Source organism: Nomascus leucogenys, chromosome 11, assembly GCF_006542625.1.
Source record: "Nomascus leucogenys isolate Asia chromosome 11, Asia_NLE_v1, whole genome shotgun sequence".
NCBI lineage: Eukaryota > Metazoa > Chordata > Mammalia > Primates > Hylobatidae > Nomascus > Nomascus leucogenys.
Window position 1 is genome coordinate 61,185,928 of NC_044391.1, and position 22,810 is coordinate 61,208,737.

Consider the following 22,810-nt stretch of genomic DNA (forward strand, 5'->3'; position numbering starts at 1 on the left):
TGTGCTCTGCCTAGGTTGACCCCAGTGCTTACTATGATGCGTGCGTCGAGGAAGCCTGTGCATGTGACATGGAGGGGAAGTACCTGGGATTCTGCACTGCCGTGGCTATGTACGCAGAGGCGTGTAGTGCAGTTGGAGTCTGTGTCTCATGGAGAAAACCAAATCTGTGTCGTAAGTGAAGTCCATATGTTGTTGTTCTTTCAAAATGTAGAAGTGTTTTGTTAGACCCTCAGTCTTCCTCTCATATTTTCTATAAAACACATGTTTGTATACCTAGAAACGTTAATATTTTTGTTTATGATATGCAAAAATACCTAACTTAAAAAATAAAGCATGTGGCCCAGCGCTTCAAGTTCAATTTTAGTTTAAAAATTCATATTTTCACAGAGGGAATAATGAATACTGATGGAGAATATTTCTCATTCATACTTAGACGATGAACTGTTTACCTATCTTGGTATATTTGTATATCTTTCAATATTTACCGAATATATTGCTTTTGCTTCAAGTGCTCACACATATTTCCTTGAAAACTTTCATAGAGCCCTATTGAAGATGAACTGAAAATTGAGTATAGACTGAATCTCGATACATATGGAATGTAATAACTTTAATAGAAATGAGTCAGCTCTTTTCCTTCTAAGTATTATGGAGAAAATATAAGAAGGTTAAAATATAATCCTCATTTTATTCAGTTTTTTATGCACAGGATTAGATTATATTGACATCTTTAGTTACTTCATTTAGGAACTGTTATTTACATATTAAAGAGCTTAATTGTCTAGGATTTAGTTTTCCAATTTAAAGTTGAAATTGAAACCATGAATCTAGACTATGACCTAAAATATCTTCAAATGATAAAATTAATGTTTACTTTTTTAATCTCAAACTAACCTGACCGTGAGATGGCAAAACAAAGTGCTATTCTGAGTTTATATGCCTTCCCCTCTTGTGATCTACTTTGGCTTATATGACAGTTTAGATAAAGCCAAAGGAACTTGATAAGACCTGATATACTTTAGATATGTTTATTATTAATATCATCCCAAATCCCTTGTTAAAATGCTTGGAAAATGAAAGGTGAAAATTGTCATATAATGAGTGAAAGTAATTTAATACAATTCAATTATAGCTGTCTACTGTGATTACTACAATGCGCCTGGGGAATGCAGATGGCATTATGAACCTTGTGGCACAGTGACTGCAAAGACATGCAAAGATCAGCTCATTGGCCAGAAATTTTCTTCACTTTTAGAAGGTAAGACATACTTTAAGAATATCCATAAAGTAGTGCAAATGATATTCATCTTAACTGGAAAGGATTGTTTCTCCCAATTTCGTGTCTAACATTTTGTAATTTAACGAATAGTTGTCTTTCTTATGACATTAATGTTTCTACATTAGAAACACTTTCTCTAAACATAAGCTTAGTGGGGGATGGGGGACAGCACTCTGATCCTGTTGTCACTCTTTGTATCTTTGATTAGACCATGTTGTTTAGTGTGAATGCAGTTTCAGAATGCAACATACAGTACAATCTTGCTTGAGTAGTATAATGACTGTAGTAATTAACTGTATCTCACACTTAAGCAGCATTTTATTCTTAGGATTATATATTTTAGAGAGAAACAAAGAATGGGCAAGAAAACAGGATAACATGAAACTTTTCCAAAAGTCACATCTGTGTTAAATCCTTTGGCATATTTTTAGCCTATTTTGCTATGACTTCTGTATCTTTACCTACTATGGCAAAGACAGATATTTGAAACTGGCATTCACATTTCAAGATGTGTATTTACCAGAGCCTGTTTTATGTTACAGCATCACGCCCATTATGAAAGTAGCAAATCATTTAAAATTACTTTAAGAATCATTTTAGAAAAAAATAAATCAACCAAAATCTGTAGGTTCTTAGTTTGACATTTCACTGCAAGAAGACCTGAACCTTGTTTTATGTATATATTTTCATTACGAGTGTGATGTTGTTTTGCTATTATCTACTTCACTTCATGGCGTCATTTAAGTAATTTTACAAATATGTAATGTACAGTATAATGAGTTTCAGTAGATAGAGATGAACTGTGGGTGTTTTTACACACAGGTTGTTATGCTAAGTGCCCAGATAGTGCTCCTTACCTGGATGAGAACACCATGAAATGTGTCAGTTTATCTGAGTGCAGCTGTTTCTATAATGATGTCATACCAGCAGGGGGAGTGATTGAAGATAATTGTGGAAGAACATGGTATATTCTCTACTAACTTTTCAATGAGCAATTTTGACTTTTGCCTTTTCATTTAGGAGAAAAACCAAATATGTGTATGAATATATTATGTTAATAATATATATGTTATGTATACATGTATATATCTATAATTTTTGATCCTGCCATTTCTAAATGAGAAGGCCAGCTTTAGCTTCACTTTATATCAGTTATGTTAGTAATTTTTATTTTCAGACAATTCACATGTCAACAAATGGTTTGTGTAATCTTATACCTAATAATGCAGAACACAGGACAGAAAATGTCATTGTGTAGTTTTAGGGGAAAAGAGTTTTAATTCGATAAATGTAAGATTATGTTCACAGGCTTTCAAACAGTTACATGGAAGCAAATTGACGGGGTCATAGTAGGTCACCACGGCCATCAAATAACATCGTGTTTTAAATTGACTATGTAAGAACTACCTTTAAGGGTCACCTGCACACCATTTCTTCAGGTGCCCAGAGCTCCTCGGTGAAACGATTGGGTATAGCAGCACATGGAAAAATAAGCAACTTGAATCAATAGTATTCTTTTGGGGAAACAAATATTTACTTCTATTTGGTTTTGTTTGTTTTCAATCGGACAAGTCGTTGTTTTAAATTTGTGAGCTGTATGCAATTAAGAGTCAAATTTTCCAATTCATTCTTTTTTTCTTTTTAAATTTAACTTTCAGCTACTGTATTGCAGGGCAGTTGGAGTGCAGTGGTAAGTCATTAAATTTTACACTAATTGATTTAGGAAAAATCAGAGGAGGGGCTGGGAATCTTTTTTAGACCAATCACCAGAAGGGCAGGGACTTAATGCATTAGGCTGTCCCTCTGAGGACTGGTACAATTCCATCCCAGAGCGATTGTCCATGGTGAGTCGCTGTTGGAAACCAGTGCTCCCAAGCTTTGCTGAACAACTGTCAGATGGGGCCATGGCTGATACTCAGGGGTGCACCTACTGCATACGTGCCCCTGCTTAACTGTAGGTTCTGGGAATTGAGGGAGTGAGGAGTCAGTGAAAACAGTTCAGTGAAGGGAAGGAATAGAAGATGAGAATCAATATAGAAAGAATTAAATAACTGAAGGATTGTTCGTGAGCAATACATATCTCTCACTGCAACCTCCGCCTCCCTGGTTCAAGTGATTCTTCTGCCTCAGCCTCCTGGGTAGCTGGGATTACAGGGACCTGCCACCACACCCGGCTAATTTTTATATTTTTAGTAGAAATGGGGTTTCACCATGTTGGCCATGCTGGTCTCGAACTCCTAACCTCGGGTGATCCACCTGCCTTGGCCTCCCAAAATGTTGGGATTACGGGCATGAGCCACCGCACCTGGCCACAACACACATCTCAAAAATAAATCTCGAACACCTTCAAAAGAATACGTGAGCTACTTCTTTTTATATTAGGAATTGCAAGAAGTAAAATAAAAAGAGACAAGACTTACAGACAAATTGAGTTGTAGAATTTTTTCAAGATATACAAATTCCTGTCAATAACAGTAATGTATGATTATTTCAGAAACTGCTCCTACCAATTCAACATTTGCAGGTAAAATCATCATTATATTTTAAATGTTGTATTTCTGATTTCTTTGTGTAGCTAATCCTTTATGGTTTCACTTGAATCTGTGCTAGTAAAAGGTATGATGGTAAATCTGCTGATATAAAAATTTTAAATTAAAATGAACAGTTACTAGAAATACGTCAGAATATCATTTCATTATATTCCTGTGAATTAAGTTAGGAATATGATTAAACATACAATAGGTATCATTAGTTAATATTTATGTTATTAATTCATTAATATTTTAACTCTGCATATTAGTTAAATATCATCATCCAAAGCCTGATATTTTAAGATAATAATTGAATAAGTGGATGAAGTAGAAGTAAATGTTGCCTTCTGTGAAGTAAATATTTTAAAACCATCGTCATGCTGGAGGATGATTTGAAAATAGAAATAAAAAATTATTTCCTTCCTTCCTTCCTTCCTTCCTTCCTTCCTTCCTTCCTTCCTTCCTTCCTTCTTCTTCCCTCCCTCCTTCCTTGCTGCTTTCTTGCTACCTGTCTTGCTTGCTTTCTTGTTTTGAGGCAAGGTCTCACTTTGTCGCCCAGGCTGGAGTGCAATGGTGCGATCACAGTGCACTGCAGCCTCTATTGCCTAGGCTCATGTGCTCCTCCCATCTCAGCTTCCTGAATAGCTTGCACCATAGGCATGTGCTGCCATGCCTGGCTAATTTGTTATTTTTGTAGAGACAAGGTCTTGTTCTGCTGCCCAGGCTAGAGTGCAGTGGCACGATCATAGCTCACTGCTTCCAAAGCATTGAGATTATAGGCTTGAACCATCACCCACCTGGAGCATTACATTTGTGTTTACTCAAGAGGATGCTGGATGTCAGTTTTGGGACATTGAACTTCTTGGCAATATAAATACACTTTGAGTTGCTGTAGTACACTTACATATTCCTGCCTTGTGTGATATAAATTGGGATTTTATTTCCTGTTGATTGATACTTGGAGGTGGGCAGTATAAATTAAGAGATAGTACAGAAAATAGGAAACCTTAGGCTTTGACAATTTATTTAAAATTATGCAGCCTGCTGTAAAATGCTAGTTAAATTTTAGTTATTTTTGGTCACTTACCTATAGTGAAGTTATCACATGTCAGGGTTCTGAACCACATTCCTTTAAGTTATTATTGGCCCATAAAGAGATCTTATAAAGTTCCTATGAGATTTTGGTTAAGTGATAATAGCAGGAAATAGTTATTTTTGGTGGACATACATAAATATATGGTGTTATTTGTATTGATATAAAAAAAATTATTTTGTCACTTAACATCTGCACACATTTCAGAAATTTTAATTTTAGTTTATGACAACTGGTTTCTTGAACTGTATTTCCCAGCAAAAATTATTCAATTATTTTCATAAATGTTGTGTTTCCTAAACAGTTTCCACTACAGCAGCTACCGCCATATTAAGCACCGGAGCAGGTAAATAAAAACTGCTAATTATTTTTATAGCTCCTAAGTGAGCAGCAAAGATAATTTATAGTTCAGGAATCACGGCCCTGTTTTGAAATTTTTCATTCTTCATTTATGTATTTGCTAAAGGCCCATGCCAAGTAGGAGGTCTTTATGTAATTGTAACATTAGTAAAGAACATCTTCCCTTTTCAAAGGTTGTCTGTCCTAAGAAGAACATTCTACATACTACTGATGTGGAGGAAGTGGCTATGTCAGAAAATTCTATGTTAAATTCCTTGAAAGTAATTTACAATTTCTTTTACTAACATCAAGAAAATTTTAACTTTAATTGGATGCTTTATCATTAAAACAGTAGCTAGTGGAGTATAAAAGTATATTGAAATATGTAAACATCTGACAAGTGAACTTAACTGTTACATATAATCATTTATTTGCATTCTGGAGATCTCGAAACATGTTTAAATAGATATGGTTAACCTCATCTTTCAATACCAGTTTAATGTACATTTCCAAATATTTGTCTTCTTCTTTGCATAGCAATTACACTGGTTACCAGTAGCCCAGGCTCAGGTAAGCTGTAACCTCTAAGCCACAACTTAATCAATGGGGGATTTTTAAAAACACCCAAACCTTCCTTTGCAGTATTATATCTTTGCAATGACATTTTTAGAAGAAATAGACAAAGTTTCTTTTTTAAAAAAGAATTTTTTAGAGAAAGCTTTTGGGGAAAAAAACATTATACCAGATGATAAGGTGTTTTGACCTTTTACTCAGGGCCTATACATTTTAAAACTAATATTTGGGCTTCTCTTCACCTATATGATGATTTTTTTTGTCTGATACAGTCATTCCAAGTTGATCCATTTTACACATGACCATAGATGTTCTTGGAAGTACAATTTCCCCTGCATATAAAACTTAGTTTTTCCATTGTTTTCTCAAATTCAGCAGCATCCATTCCAGCGATTACAACATCAAGCAGTGAAACAACAGGTAGGTAAATCAGAAAATCCGTAAGTGACAAATAAAGTTTTGAATAAAGGTTTATATCTGAAACCTTGAACAACTTAAATATTGGAATCAACATCAGTTTGATTACACATTAAAAATATTTGGGTTTGAATTTTCCCTCGGACCATCCAAACAGTTTCCCTAGTTTAGTTTGCTATTTTATCTTTCCACCTAAATTTAAAAATTCATTGAGTATGTTTCAGTGTCTTTAGTGAAAATGAAAATATGAGAAAAAAAGAATTTGAAGACAATGGCTAACAGACAATCTAGCACTGTGACTCTATATGTTATTGTTGTTTTTAATATATAATAGTCACCTTCTTTTATTCAAACTAATTAATTATACAATTAAAAGATGTCAATTTTGCTCTATGTGTTTGAGGAAATCATCCATAGATTTCTCCCTTCCAGCTCTGCACTATTTTTCACATACTCACTTTTCTATACTATGGTCTTTACCCCCAACTTAGCACTATTTCTCTTTCTTTGTTATTGATTAATTTGTCAAGTCTTAAATGAATATGTTCCTTCGAGTCACAGACCATGCTTCGCCATCCTTGTATTCCCAGTTGTACCTAGTGGCAAAAGGTACAGGATAGTTCGCATTCAGTATTTATGGAGTGAATAAATGACTCTTCTTTTTCCCCATGGAAAATTTAGAACTCAGGTTTAGAATTTTAGCGCAGAATTTCTGGTGAAGGTTAAACTGTTTATTAGATATTAGTTATACTGGTAAATCCAACAGCTCATACATTTCACTCATTAGAGCTAATCTTCTATACAAAGATATAGTGTAAAACCAAGACTATTATTGGATTATAAATTGATATCATAATATAGAATTATGACTATAATTTAAAACATTTTCTAAATCTTAGTATTGTCTGAGTTATTTTTAATCAATGTATTTTTATATTAAAGGAGTAAATATATATGTATATCTTAAAGCATCAGCCATCAGTGCACAATATTATTAAAAATACCGAAAACAACATGCTACTTCCTGTCAAACTTTCTCTTATGTTGGATACCATTAGCAACACAAAGCATTACTGGCTGTTTCAGTGTAAATCTCAGAAAGCCTGACACATTTCAAAAATGTTCTTCTGCAGTCTGTAATCATAAATTCATTTCTCAAGACCAATGACAATTTCATCCCAATAGTTTTTTGAATTATTTCTTACACACCGCAGAGTAATTTTCTGGCTACATATTACCCTCAGTCGAAGGAATGGACTGAATCCCTAATTCTCAGCCTGGTTCTGTTTCTAAGATGATTAATTTGGTTCAGTTATTAAGATCTCCTTTAGTCAAAGTCATTCATTAGCTATTAAAACTTTTGAATCTTGTGATCATTTAAAGAAATAATTTTTTCCTTGATTTGATGAACTGCATAGATACATGTGAATCATAAGCAGCTTATTTTTGAATTATTTCTTAGACACCGCAGAGTAATTTTCTAGCTACATATTACCCTCAGTGCAAGCAGTGGACTGAATCCCTAATTCTCAGCCTGGTTCTGTTTCTAAGATGATTAATTTAGTTCAGTTATTAAGATTTCCTTTAGTCAAAGTCATTCATCAGCTGTTAAAACTTTTGAATCTTGTCGTCATTTAAAGAAATAATTTTTTCCTTGATTTGATGAACTGCATAGATACATATGAATCATAAGCAGCTTAGATAACAATTTCATCTATTTCTTCAGTATCATGGTGATGATATCTATATCCTATATCACAATACTTACCTAAAGCTATTAAAAGTGGTTTGATTTTTCTAGCTTATATATATATATTTTTTTTTTCATTTCAAACACCTAGTTTTGAATGTAATATTCAGTTTTGTCAACCACTTTGTACTGTAGCAAGCAAACTGTCCATGGAAAACAGAAGATCATGAGTAGATTACCCTGACAGGGCTTTTGTAAGCAACTGATTAAGTTTTAGATGTAATATTTTGTCTCATTCACTGTAAACACTATTTTTTTTTTTTTTTTTTTTTTTTTTTTTTTTTTTTTTTTTTTTTTTTTAATTTTTTTTTTTATGAGTTTATAACATATTAAATTTGGTTTTCTCTTCTTTTTTTTTTTTCTTCCTCTTTTTTTTCTTCTTAAGGAATTCTAAAGCCTGGAATGAGTGCATTTGGAAGAATTGCACAGTTCTGTAATGCCACAGAAGAAAAAAATTACTATTTAAGTGAAAATGCTCTCCAGGCTTGAGGCTTTGTTTCCCCCTGTGCCCCCACCCCCCCCCCAGGACTCTCTTTGCAATGTGCAAAAAAAAAAAAAAAAAGAAAAAAAAAAAAAAAAAAAAAAAAAAAAAAAAAAAAAATCATGCAGCATTTTAAAAATTATAAATCAAATGCAGAGTTGAATTATAGGACAGATTACCTGGGTGATTTTTTCCCTGAATTCATTTGGCATTATTTATGACTTTTGTGCTTTGCCTTACTGAATCCTAATGTTTTATTTAATTTCCCTAAAATTCTGGTAGCTATTTCATGCTCTGTAAGTATAATATTAATAATTAACAAAATGCTATGTTAGCATTTTATTGAAAGATATGCTAAAAGTGACTTTTATTGAGGATTTACCTCATTCTAGTTTTATATTAAATATTTTTCATTCGGCATCTCATTAAATCTTAATCCTCTGTTATTCTCCACAGTCCTCCTCATCTCATCATTTTATAGGTGAGGAAATGCAAAGAGCTTAAGTAACATTTTCAGGGTTATAAGGATCAGAAGGAAAAGGACTTTCTGGCATGATCTAGAGAGAAGTCAGGATTGATTTTCTTTTCCTTGTTATCCTTGAAAGCCAGAAACTGTAGTCAACATCATTCTAAAATCAGGCGACAAAGAAGTATAAAAATGTTTATTTTTTCCCTCATATTAAAATTTTCCAATTGTGCCACAAAATGTGTGTGTTTCAAATAAAGTTAGTCAAGTAATCCCAATGTACAGAAAACATTGATTACCAAATTATCAAATTAATAATATATTCCCAGCATTTATTAATAATGTATGTGTAGCTTATCTTGTTGCTGGAACAGATTAGGAAGTGCTAATTTTCCAGATAAACTGAAGCATACAAAACTTGTAATTAAATTTTAGTTAAACATATCAAATTTCAATTAAAAATAATGATTAGTGGTAAGAATTAGAGGTAATTCTTAGTTCCTTATCTTTTCTGAGGCTATGACCATATCATACTATACAGATGGGAATTTAGAAATCATTCAAATAATGATTAACTTAGTTTTCCTTAAAATCTGTGACTTGAGGGCTTGGAGCATACCAGTTGGCCATCTTTGTTGATTCAACTAACTGGAAATCATAAATAGTCTACTTCAACTTGTGCTAGGGACTTGGACTGAGTACAAACTATTCAAAATAAAATGTGATATTTCTGAATTTTAATAACTAAGAGATGACATGCCGATTTTCTTCTGACTGAGGAATCGTGATAATTTATATAAAGTGAGGATGATAATCAGAAGAAACTCAGAAAGTGCTAGATAGGTGTTTACTGATATTTTTATTTTGGAGCTCCGAAGGAAAAAAAGTCACATCTATTATTTTTCATTTTTCATGTAAGAATAAAACATTTTCCTTTAAGAGATATCAACTTATTTTTTCTTTTTACACTCTTTTTCTTTCTAAATTCATCCAATAAACATTATGCCATTGTGAAAACAAAACAGTTTAAATTGTTTGCTTTTAGAATTCTTTTTAAAAGAAATAAAGGTCTTTTGTAGGCAATTGTCTTGCACAAATTGTAGGCTTGAAAGATGTATCCTATTTCTTTTATTGACAATAGTGGCTGAAAAGTGGAATTGACACATTGTGATGGATCCATAACTACAAAATGATTTTTGTTTTTAAATCTTCTAGTGGTAAGCCTCACTTGATCAGTGATGAGAACAATGAATCCCATATTTGTTTTATTTTAAAATAAATGTTTGGAAATCATCACTAGCAAAGGGTTTTTTTGTTTGTTTCTTTCAAAATATAGTATGCATCAACCAAAGATATTTAAATAGAGATTGAAAAGTAAAAGATTATATTCAGGTATAATATAGCTAAGAAGACACTTCATTTCAAATATGTATTGTCTCTCCATGAACTATCTATAATAAAAGAAAGGATTTGTTTCTTGGACATGGGAACCCATTTCATTTTGGATAATACATTAGTGCTTTTGAGCAGAACCAATATGATAAGTGGGATAAATTAACTTAGTTAAAACTTTCCTACTTTTACTTTTTGCTTTGTCTTAAATCAATTTAACATAAAAACCTATAATTATTGAACACAAAGGTAAGATTTATTTTAAAAAGAGTCTCAGTGGGGCAGTGGGGTAGGGAGTGCAGATTTTTGCCACTAACTTGTTCTCTGGATAAAGTACTTTTGATCAAGTACTGAATAGAAGACAAAGTATGACTTCATTGTTGAATAGACCTTAACTTTTTTGTTGAGGTAAATAGCATAGAAGTAAAGGGTAACTTTTGAGGAGTTTAGAAAAACATTACAGAAAACTCCAAAGTGAAAGGGAAGCAATATGCAAACTTTAATTTCTCCACATGCTTTCTGCATCTATTTTCTTTTCCATACAGTGAATGCTTTCAAAGGGCTAAAATACCCTGAGAGATGCCTAACTAACCATTCTAATAAGCAAGCTATTTTTAGAAGAAAAATTATGCAGTTATGGGGCTTTTCCTCTTTAGATTGACTGATCTTCATACAGAGCTAATATTTACTGAGCGCTACTTCTACGTATATGGCATATGTTATCTGATTTGATACAGAAAATTCCCTGAAGTAGTGACATCATTTCCCCCTATTTACAAATGAGTAAATGGAAACACAAAGAGGTTAAGTTATACATTCAAGGTTACTTGCTAATAAGTAGCAGAGATAATTAAAATTCAGAACATATTTTCTAGACTCCAGTCCTAATGCCCCTGTGTTTCCAGGTTTAAAGAAGACGATGAAGTTGAATTTAATTTAAATCATTTATTGAAGTAGCAACATGTAATTACAGAATCTGATTTCAAATTGGGACTTATGTTAAAATCGTAGATTGTTTAGTAGGTTTATATTAAAACAAAAAAAATCCCCTTTGGATGAATATGTAGGATACTGACATATAATTTAAAAGTGGGTTTCTGTTACACAACAATATAATCTGTTACAATGCATATTTGCTCAAAAATTTAAAATCTTAGAATGTTACCACTATGTTATATATAAATTTTGTTTATACAATGTGCTTATTATAAAATAGCATCAATCGTTAAAAAACATAATTGCATCAGGCAAAGGGAGGTAGATGAGTATAGTGGAATGTGGAATTAGAAAAATAAGAATTTGAATCCCTTCCCTTAAAGTCTGACCCTGTTTTAAGTCCCTCAACAGCCTGAGGTTTAGTGTTCTCATCTGTGAAGTGGGAACTAATAATAATCTCTGCATGGAAAGATTTGAGAAAACAGTAAATGTGATAGTGCTGCTTACTGTAATACATAGTAAGTATTCAGTAAAGGAAACTTTATTATTGGTGAATTTTATAAGGAATAATTAATTAGGTGAATGAGTTTAATACTTTTTCGGTTACTAATCAGAAACATACTGCTTCCTGAATTAAAGCCAATTTTATGAAGTTTTAAATTTTTTCAGAATAAAATATTTTGCAAAAACTGTAGACTCTGCAGTACTGAATTTGTTGTTTACAAGGGGAAATATTATGGATACTCCTGAAGCTTGCCTTTCAGACATGTATTTTAAGTAAAATAAAATTCATTGAAAAAAATGCCAAAATATTTTTCCTTGTAAAAATTAAAATGATTCTTAGAAGTAATTTAAAAACTTAGTGGTAGCTAGAAAATTAATTAAAAGACTTTGTATTAAGTTTATAGCGAGGTGAAACACAAGTGAATAAAGCCACTTGGAAAACTTTTTAGGGTGGAGTATCATACTACCATGCAGGCAGGCAGAGCTTTTAGTGTTTCGGTAAAGGCAGCTCCTTCTATTACTATTTATGTCTTGTCCACAAAGAAGCTGCTGCATATAATTGACAGTATCAAGTAATTCCAGCATGTATGTTCATTTGCAAGTAACGGAAAAATCAGTTGAAACTGTAATGGTTATGGATGTAAAAATTAATGAGAATGGGAATGCTGTCTCTATCAGTTTTGGTAATTAAACCCAGAAAAAAAGTGAGTTCGCATGTATTCCTGTCAGTAAAGGCTTCTCCCTACTTTTATTGCTGTATCAATAATTTCAGACTTACATCTTCTGAAATTCATTCATGGGAAAAGGGAGCTATATCACAGTAGCCTGACTGGTATGCACTTCAATCTGTGCCTAGCATAGATAACTCTATGACCCGGATTAAAGATCGGTTCTCGAGATGCACAGGAGCATGTTGCCATCTCAACAACATCAATTATAAGGAAAGGCCTATAAATATGTTCTCTTGTGCATATGGTAAAAATAGTGATGATCAGCACACTACCACCTATGGTGTGCAACTATGTTCTTGAATCCATGTTGATTAGAGCATATTTATTTAGATGCGTAAATATTGGAGATTTGATTTTATTCCATAGGATAATGCTGCTTTTAATTAAATGTAATTTTCTTGAATTTGAAAGTGCTCAAACTGGATCACTGGTATTCCATAAAGATTAAATCAATACTGGGAAATGGAATCTGCACCAAAATCTTTGGGAATATCAGGGTCTATCTATTCTTCCACATCATTCTAATCTTGATAGTCTCTGTGGATCACGGCATAACAGTCTTTCTATGTTATTCTTACAATTAGATCAGCAAGAGATTTTGATCCAGATGTCCAACTATTGTGCTCATTAGTGAGAAAAGATATCAAGATCTGAATTGGTCAGTTGGTGGAGTCTATGTGATACCGATTTTGAAAATTCTTCTCAACTAAACCTTGTCAGCTCTTGAGAACTGTCACAAAAACTTTCTCTTAAACTACTTACCATACTTATTTAAATGTACATTCTATAAAGTAATTTGGGGAGACAGGATATTTTATTGTTTACTTGATATTGTGTTCTATAATTTCTAGTCTAGCTTTTTTAATATTTCCATTAACATGATGAATAGGTAATTAAGAAAACTTGAAAAATGCAGGAGGTGATGTGTTATACATACAGGCAGAATAACATAAAAAGCAGCATGGGTCACAGTCCTAGTTAGTCCTAGTTTTGTCACTAACCAGCAGTGTGATCTTGAAAAAATCACTCAACTTTTCTGAGCCCAATTCTTTATATGAAAAATGGGTAAAATATTTGTATTCCATTCATTCATTCATTCAGTCTATGAACAAATACTTATCAAGCTCTTATTATGTGCTAGGTACTTTTATAGGCCTTGGAGATACTAAAGTGAATAAAATCGACGTGACTTATGCCTTTATAAAGCCTTACAGACTAGTCAGGAATATGGATATCAATTAAGTAATTACAAAAACAAATGGAAACTTACATCAACACAAGAGCTATGGAGTACCTAAAAGGGCATGGGATGAGAGGGGAGGGATTTAATCCAGTCAAGGAGCTCAGGAAAGGCTGAAGAAACGGTGATTGAGTTGAGAACTGACCAATGAAAGCTCAACTAGGAGAAGAGGAGGAAAAAACCATGTCCCAAGTACAGAGAACTGCAAACAGCAGGTAGAAAAGATAGAAAGACCAGTGTGGCTGGATGAGGAGTGAGGATCAAATAGATTGTGTGAGAAGTTTATTTCTCTCCTTCTTTTTCTGAAGTTCAAAAACACTATAAAATTGCAAAAATGGTATTGTTTACATAAAGTAAGCAATGGATTTCCATGGATTTTCAAGGAAAATTAACATTGAAATAGATAAAACACCTGACTATTTATTATTTATGAAAACCTCAAATTAATAAAGGCTTATTTTTAAGTGCACAGGCCCTCAATAAACATTTGGTGAGCTTTTATCACGTCCCTGGCAATGGGCAGGCATTGGGAATGCAAAGGTAAAACATGGCCTCTTCCTTCAGGAGTTCACTGATAATCCACCACAGCTATTTAGGGTAAATTCAAATTTATTTTTATAAACCTGCTATATCAAATCACAAACATAAATCTTAAAAAATATTTCTCCTTTTCCCTCCAAGCCCTTATAGACTAAGTGTTACTCAATATAAAAATATCCAAGCTGCAGACAACCAGAAGCTAAGAAATGTTGAAGAAACCGTAAACTGCAAAATCAGCCTCTGCTTGACAGAGAATTTATTGCCATTGTTGATATACATTCCATTTACTTTGTATTTAGTAGAATTCAGTATATGCGTATGTGTGTGTATGTATGCATTGGAAAGTACATCATGTGTGTCATTATTTTAAAAATGAAGTACAAATTTATTATTAACTCTAAACACTACATATATTACAAATTACTCTATATTGAAAACTACACAACAGCAGAACAATCTCTCTGGTATTTTTCCCTTGAGGTTGGAAAAATTCACATTTCTGTTTTCCTTTTAGGAGCAACTCTAGGTCCCCTCACTGAACCTTTTACTACAGGTCAGTATATTAATTCCTGGTTTTATATGTTAAATAAAAATATCCAATAGTACAAATTATTAGTCACTTTCGGTTTTAAGAAAGAATTTATAGGACAGTTTGGCTTCAGAAAAAATATTTCAAACAAGTAGTTTACTAGGCTTTTACCACTGGTTTTAAATTTTTCTTAAAAACTGTGAGTTTTACTTGTTTTCGATCAGTTTATATTGACTGGCTATAGAAACATGGTTTCTAGTTTGAATTTCTTCTTTATCATTAACTATTAACATAGCATCTGCAACAGTAGTAAATATTTTTAATTTCTTTAAAGACTATGGGTTGCACATCTAATAACATATGTTGCTCTCTTAGATTTTTTAAGTTTAAACATGTGCAGATCTAATAACATGTTACTCTCTTAGCTGTTATAAGCCTGAAAGTAGCAATTAACTATTTCATGATAGTGCTTCTTTATTGTTATTATCAGCCCCAGGCAACAGTGATTAGGACATAAGGATCTGCTTATTTTATTTTTAAGTTTTAACAATTATTTTTTAAAATGTGGATACATAGTAGATATATACATATATAGCATACATGAGATATTTTGATACAGGCATGTCACGTGAAATAAGCACATCATGGAGAATGGGGTATCCATCCCCTCAAGCATTTACCCTTTGTGTTCTAAATAATCCAATTATGTTCCTTATTTTAAAATATGTAATTATTATTGGCTATAGTCACCCTATTTTGCTATCAAATAGTAGGCCTTATTCATTCTTTTAATTTTTTATACCCATTAACCATCCCCTCCTCTCCCCCACCCCTCACTACCCTTCCTAGCTCTAGTAACCATCCTTCTACATTCTATGTTCATGAGTTCAATGGATTTGATTTTTCTAGATCCCACAAAGTAAGAACATGTGACGTTTGTCTTTCTGTGCCTGGTTTATTTCACTTAACATAATGATCTCCCATTCCATCCATGTTGTTTCAAATGACTGGATCCCATTCTTTTTTGTGGCTGAATAGTACTCCATTTCATATATTGTTTATCTAATCATCTGTTGCTGGACACTTAGGTTGCTTCCAGATCTTAACTATTGTAAACAGTGCTGTCACAAATGTAGGAGTGCAGATATCTCTTTGGTACACTGATTTTCTTTCTTTCGGGTATATGCTCACAAGTGGGATTGCTGGATCATACGGTAGCTCAATTTTTCATTTTTTGAGGAACCTCCAAACTGTTCTCCACAGTGGCTGTAGGTTCTGCTTATTTTGAAACAGTTATTTAGAAAAATGTATGAAGACCTAGTGTGACTCAGTTCAAGATGCAGAAAGCTATACTTGTAAAAAAGAAAAAAGGCAATGATATTAAAAGAAATTCTTAGGAAACTCTAGGCAGAAAGTCACTGGCTTTATTGATTCTATTTTCTGTAGTAAAATTGATTACACAGTTAACTCACTCCATGGTAATAAAGTCCTAAGAGACTTTAGATGAGAAGTTAATTTTATGTTTTTCTCAGGCATTACTGAAACTTCAGTTCCCATCATCTCAACATCTGGAAATGCAGGCACGACAGGAGTAGTGAGCCCCACCATCACTGGTGCTGCAGGCATGGCAGGTAAATTAAATTCAGAACAAAGTATACCAGCCTCAGCTAAGCAACTCATTTTAGGAGATGCTACTCAGGACAATATTTTGCAAAATTAAAGTATTAGAGTTAGGTGATTATTCCTTATATGTAATTGAAATGTCGTATCTTTAGTCTTTTCACAAGTTGCTTCCTTAAAGTATATCATGTTACAATTATATGTGCTCATGACCTTGATAGCTGGTGGCACCTATGCATTTTTTTTTTTAGCCAGATGTTTGTTTTTTCTTTACGTTTATCAGGGACAACTGGAGTGTTACCTGCTATAACCACAGGAGCTGAACATGGAAATTTAAGTGACTTCAGAACAGGTGAGACAAAGAAATGAGTCAAATACAATCTCTTCCATAGCCTATTTCTACTAGGAATCCTCTGTTTCAACTTGGCAACAACTTTACCCTGAGTACAACATTATATAACAGGGCCAAATGTCAGAGCTACTGAAGTCAGCTAAATGACCCTGGAGAAAAATTCAATGATTAATATTTAATAAAATACTAATGATATGTTTCTATGGCACAGGAAGATTTCTGAATTGTCTTCAAACATATAGTATGTAATTTAATCAACAATTACACCGTGGTAGTTATCTGTCATTATTTGCAGTAGGTGAGAAAATAATAAAAGGTCTCCAAGCTGGAAGAGGCAGGAGTAGAACACAGAATCCTCTCTGGTGTGGAATAGCTAGCTCCACAGCTCTGTGTATGTATAAAAACCTAGATCCAACAAAAGCCAATGAGGATATGTTTGCTGTACACATCAATGACTGAATTTTAACTACGGTTGGTTTCATGAAAAAAAATATTATTGGTTTCCTTAAGCAGAGATAATTTGGATAGAAAACAAAAAAGCCTAAATTCACCCCTGGTCCACCATGCAATCAGCTACTAATTTTAAGTATCTCTTAAGTTTCTTCTCTGCATCCATTTGCCTCTGCTTTTGTTCAGGTGTTAAATATTTTCCACCTAGCCTCCACCTGGCTCACCTTCCTCCAACACAATGGTGTTTAAAGTGTGGTTTCTGGACCAGCAGCATCAGCATCTTCTGGGAACTCATTAGAAATGAAAGTATCTGGGCCCACCTGCCTAAAATCAGAAGCTATTGGAGTGTAGCCCAGCAAACACTTTACTAACAAGCCCATGCAACAGATGCTCATCAAAGTGGAAAACTACTGCTCTAACATTTCCACTCCTTCCTTGCTTCCCTCCCATATCCACGCTGCAGTCAATACCATGGCCGAATGGACTTCCAAAATCTCAACTATCATCATGTCACTCCACTACTTACAATTCTTCAATTGTTCTGATTGCTTTTAATATAAATCAAAACTTCTTTACATACATAGATGGGTTAAAAGCCATTTCTTTAGTGTATACATGGAACTATTTCTCTTTATGCACTTGCTAACTAACCCATGGCCTAATTTTATTTTTTCTACATTTACTTTCCCTTAGCAATTTTCTTGATTTAAACGTTGTAACTTAAACACTTTTTGGAATAAGATATAGCTTACATAACAATTAACGGTTTAAAGGATATAATCAATGTACACTAGCACAAATTAAGAAACTGGTTCATTCCAATTAGGTCAGTAAACTTAAATTTTAGAGTGATGACCATTTGTTTTCATTTTTTAAAACCTGCATCAAAATTACTTGGATAATAATGATAAGTCAGTCAGCTATCTCTTTTGGTTATGAGGCAGTGTGTATAAGGATTTTGAGCAGGGCTACTCAAAGTTTGGTCGACAGATGAATACTAGCCAGACTGTTACCAGTTTTTGATGTAATAAGAACTGAAACAGAGAGTAAGCATTTAAAAACAGCAATTTTACAGGATGATTTTTATGTCTATTAAATAAAGACTTGTGTTTCATATGGTTTTACTTTTAAAAATTTCATTTCTCTATTTTACGGCCTTTTTCAAAGTATCCACCTAGCACAGATTGGAAATTTTACAAAATTGATCTTTTGCTACAGATTGTTTGAGAAGCACAGGTTAGAGTATTAACTGTAGCTAGACTGCTTGAATTTGGCTCCTGGATCTGCTGTTGACCAACTTGGTGACCTGGAGCAAGTCATTTAATCACATCTAATAAATAAGAATAATATTATCACCTGTTTCAGAGGAATTTTATAAGAGTAAATAAGTTGGTTTATGTGTAGGGCATTTTTTTTTTTTTTGAGACGGAGTTTCATTCTTGTTGCCCAGGGTGGAGTGTAGTGGTGCGATCTCGGCTCACTGCCTCCCGGGTTCAAGTGATTTTCCTGCTTCAGCCTCCCGAATACAGGCACCCGCCACCAGGCCCGGTTAATTTTTGTATTTTTAGTAGAGACGGGGTTTCGCCATGTTCGCCAGGCTGGTCTCGAACTCCTGACCTCAGGTGAGCCACCTGCCTCTGCCTCCAAAAGTGCTGGGATTACAGGAGTGAGCCACCGCGCCTGGCCAGGGAATTTTTTAAAATACTTTTTTTTTTAATCAAAAGTAACCAGAAGCCCACCTGCCCTAACAAGGACAGGAGAGGAGGGCAACACACCTGGGGAACCAAGCAAAGGAGCTACAAGCCCAGGACAATCAGGCAAGTCAGGACACGTGCTTTAGATCCTGTTAAATGGGCGTAGTCAAAACATGCTTTAGCGCCTGATAAGTGGGCATAAGCAAAACATGTAAGCTGCTCAAGAAGCTTGAAATTTGACTTGAATCTCCCAGTCTTTTCCTTCAGAAGTACTGTATGTTGAAATTACTGCTCCGGTGTTTGTCAGGTATGACTGGAGGATCCATGGGCGCAACCACAGAAGCAGGCAGGGGAAGCACACCTGGAGCATCAGGCACTGGGGCCACCAGCTCTGGGAACCCGGCAGGCAACAAGAGACCCTTTTGGGGGTTGTGACTGGGGTCCAACGCAAGCTTTGCCAAGAACCCAAAATACAATAATGAGATTAAGTAAAGAAAACCAAGGACAATATTTTAGGAAAACAACATGAAACTGTGAATATCTTGAAAGAATTTTTTTTGGTAACTATCCATATACATTAAGTACCATTATTCTTCCAAGTAGGAACAACTGGAGGAGTGGATGCAGCCACCACTGGAGCTGCTGGTGAAAATACATCTGAGAGAGCAGGTACTGGAAGAGCAAAACCATCATGATGCCGTCCTGTAGACAGGGGAGCTTTCTGCTCAAAATTTAGTCAGAAACAAGGTTTCTTGGGGAATCCAAACATTATGTAAGGCTGTGTGTCCAGAAGATCAGAACTATACCAACAAGGATATGCTGTCTACCTAATACTGTGATAGATTCTCTGTGGGATACAGGAAAAGAATAGGGACATATATTTGTTCTCACTCTACTTCACTTTGGAGAGGAATGAATAAATATTCCTACAGATGTAGATGATAACGACTAAGAAAGGCAGGAGTTAATCAAGCAAATAAAAGATGCATGCTGGAGCATAAGGCAATTCTAGTAAGAAGAGACAAGATAATTCAATGTTGAACGATGAATTATCTGCATGATTACTATATTTGATGAAGAAAGATTCCTTTATTATAATCAATACAATATCAGAGTTTCCTGATTTATCTGATTTACCTTAAACAAGAACTTATGATATTTGTGAGATAGATTCATTTTTTAAAGGAAAAAATGTATATTTTAGGTCACTTTTATGAGGATTTAACTTTCTTAGCAGACATTGTTTTTTCCATGATAAAAAATTAGGCACACCGGGGGTATCTGGAGCAACCCCTGCAGTTGGAGTTGGCAGTACCCCGGGAGAAGCAGGCCCTGGAGCCACAGTTTCTGGTAAGATCGACCAGGCTGGACATAATGTCTCAGAAGCTCCCAACCATACCTCCCACACTAAGTGATGCTCTAAATTCAGGCTAGAACTAGTATTAGAATGCAGGGCTGAGGAAAGTTGGAGGGATAGTTTCTTTCACTTCCTTTTTCTGGAAACTTCCAAGTAGTCATAGTAACAGAAGTAATAACATGCATACCTGCTCCTGTCTTGGTTTCAGGAAGTACAGGAGTTTCTGCAGGCTCCACCACTGCCAGCCCTGGAGCCTCAGCCACAACCTCTGAAAGCAGCAAATCAGGTAAGTAAAAGGGAAAAGTCAGTGAGTGTGCAGGAGTAAAATGGAGAGTGTGGATCTGCCCACATTTTCTTTATTTAGCAGCACTGTAAAGAATGAAAAGAACTGGAGTTAGGAAGTCCAGTCACTGACCACAGGTATTGCAGGTAGTAATTGGCCATACAGATTCAGACAGAGGTTCCTGTGCTGGAACTTCTGAGTCTGTGAGTCTGGAGTGGGGCTAGGGTCAGAGTTTGCAATCCTAACTACAAATTAGAATCAACTAGAGAAATGTTTGAAAATACATACTGAAGAATCCTTCACAGACTAATTGACTCTGTCCCTGGAAGAAGGGACCAGGCATTAAGTATTTTTTAAAAGCCTCATGGGTCCCACATGTAACCTGGGTTAAGAACCACTAAGTTCAGATATCTGAATATTAAACAAGTAAATAATAAACAAGCTTATTTACAAGGAATAAGTAAATAAGCACTCTGAGGGATGCCAACAATCATATACGATCCTTATAATCAGTTTTTGGAAAGAGTGAGCCATTCCTGGAAATGAAGAAGTGTAAACAAAAGGTATTTTGAAAGCAGAGAGTAGCACCCTCTGTTCTGCTAAATCAAAGATCATGATACATATTTATTGTCTATTTTGAAAGGAACTACTGGACCCTCAGTGGGTGGAAAAACTGGAGCCACAAGCAGTGAAGCGACATCATCTGAAGTCATGTCAGGTGAGTAGAGGATGTCATTCCGAGGCCGTGGCTTTTGGTGAAAAGGACAATATTTCATCAGACCTCTGCAAATTTCACTAAGTATAAATGCCATCCAAAAAAAGATAGAATGGTATATAAGTTATTAATAACATTTTCAAGAAAAGTTTTAATTTATGTTTTCTCGAAATATTTCCTTCCAAACTACTATGGCACTGGGTTGTCACAATAATGTATATGCTCTCCCAGTACCGTGTTTGTCAGGTGTAACAGGACAGTCTCTTGGATCTACTGCTGCATCTGACAGTGAAATCACAGCTAAAACATCTTTCACTGGTTCCAGTCCACCTGGGAAACTCACCAGGCCAAGCCCGGGCTCACCTGGTCACTTTAGTGGTGGTGAGTCACAAACCTAGTTGGAACCTCAAATTCTTATAAGTTTAAGTGAATTTAGAAGGGATGTAATTTTACAAAAAGTGATCATGGAGAGGTTAAGTAGACCACCTACCTCTTTAAAGAAACCCTGAAATGTGTTCAAAGAGTACTTCATTATAACCATTTATGTAGACTAGGCTTGCCAGAGAAAATATAGGATACCAATTAATTTGAATTTCACACAAATCAGGAACAGTTTTTTTAGAATGAGTATGTCCCATGCAATAATCAAAACACAGTGTTTATTGTTTGTCTGGGATTCATATTTAACTGGGTGCCCTGTATTTTTATTTCATGATTTTGAAAACTCTGATGCAGACTGAGCACTGTTGCTCTTTTCAATTAGGAACAACTGAAGGGGGAAGTGTAGCCACCACTGGAGCTGGTGGCGAAAACACTTCTGGAGCATCGGGTATGGAAAGAGCATAATCAGAATAAATCCAGACAGTAGAAGTGTAATTTTTTTAGTTAAAATTTTGTCAGAGGCAAGTTTTCCTGGGGAATTTAATTATTTGTGTAATGTCAAAACTGCAGAAGATCAGAAATAAATCAAGAAATATTTGTTGTGTGTTCAGTATTATCCTGGGGGATACAGACAACATAAAAGAGGAGTAGAGTAAGGTATTTGTTCTCATAGAACTTCATTCTGAGCAAAAGAAATTAATATTTATAATATACACAAAAGCGAAACCATGCAAGACAAAAGATAATCAAAGTGGAGGAATTGTTCAATGACACACATTGGAGTAAGACTTGAGAGGCAATTCTAGTAAAGTGACTGATTAATTTGATTAAAACAACAGAATTATTCTATTTTGAAAAGAATGTATTATAATCAGTGCACTACGAGCTATGTCTGTATGCCCCAACTTGAACAAAAACTCAAAATACAAGGAAGCTGAGTGAAATTTTAAGAATCTATTCAACTGCAAGGGAATAAAAAGTAGTTATTCAGGTTTGGGGAAGGAGGATTAAAAACAAAATGTTGTTCAAATCCAGAACCCCCTGCACAAAGGTAGTACAGAATAAAATATAGGTTTATTATTGAATAAGCATTAAAACAGAATGTGATGCACATCAGAGGCAGTCTGTTAAGAGACTGCAAAATCAGAGAGATATTT

General features: G+C 34.4%; 1 protein-coding gene across 1 annotated transcript in view; it reads left to right on the plus strand.

Annotated features, from left to right (window-relative positions):
* Positions 1 to 22,810, plus strand: part of MUC19 (mucin 19, oligomeric) — a 180,252-nt gene that overhangs the window by 43,951 nt on the left and 113,491 nt on the right. Inside the window, 16 exon segments of the mRNA XM_030822800.1 lie at positions 15 to 171; positions 1,133 to 1,258; positions 2,102 to 2,243; positions 2,938 to 2,969; positions 3,774 to 3,803; positions 5,208 to 5,249; positions 5,780 to 5,812; positions 6,191 to 6,235; positions 14,787 to 14,825; positions 16,334 to 16,432; positions 19,521 to 19,586; positions 20,184 to 20,267; positions 20,483 to 20,560; positions 21,201 to 21,275; positions 21,519 to 21,653; positions 22,036 to 22,101. Of these exon segments, the coding sequence (XP_030678660.1) occupies positions 15 to 171; positions 1,133 to 1,258; positions 2,102 to 2,243; positions 2,938 to 2,969; positions 3,774 to 3,803; positions 5,208 to 5,249; positions 5,780 to 5,812; positions 6,191 to 6,235; positions 14,787 to 14,825; positions 16,334 to 16,432; positions 19,521 to 19,586; positions 20,184 to 20,267; positions 20,483 to 20,560; positions 21,201 to 21,275; positions 21,519 to 21,653; positions 22,036 to 22,101 (1,249 nt within the window).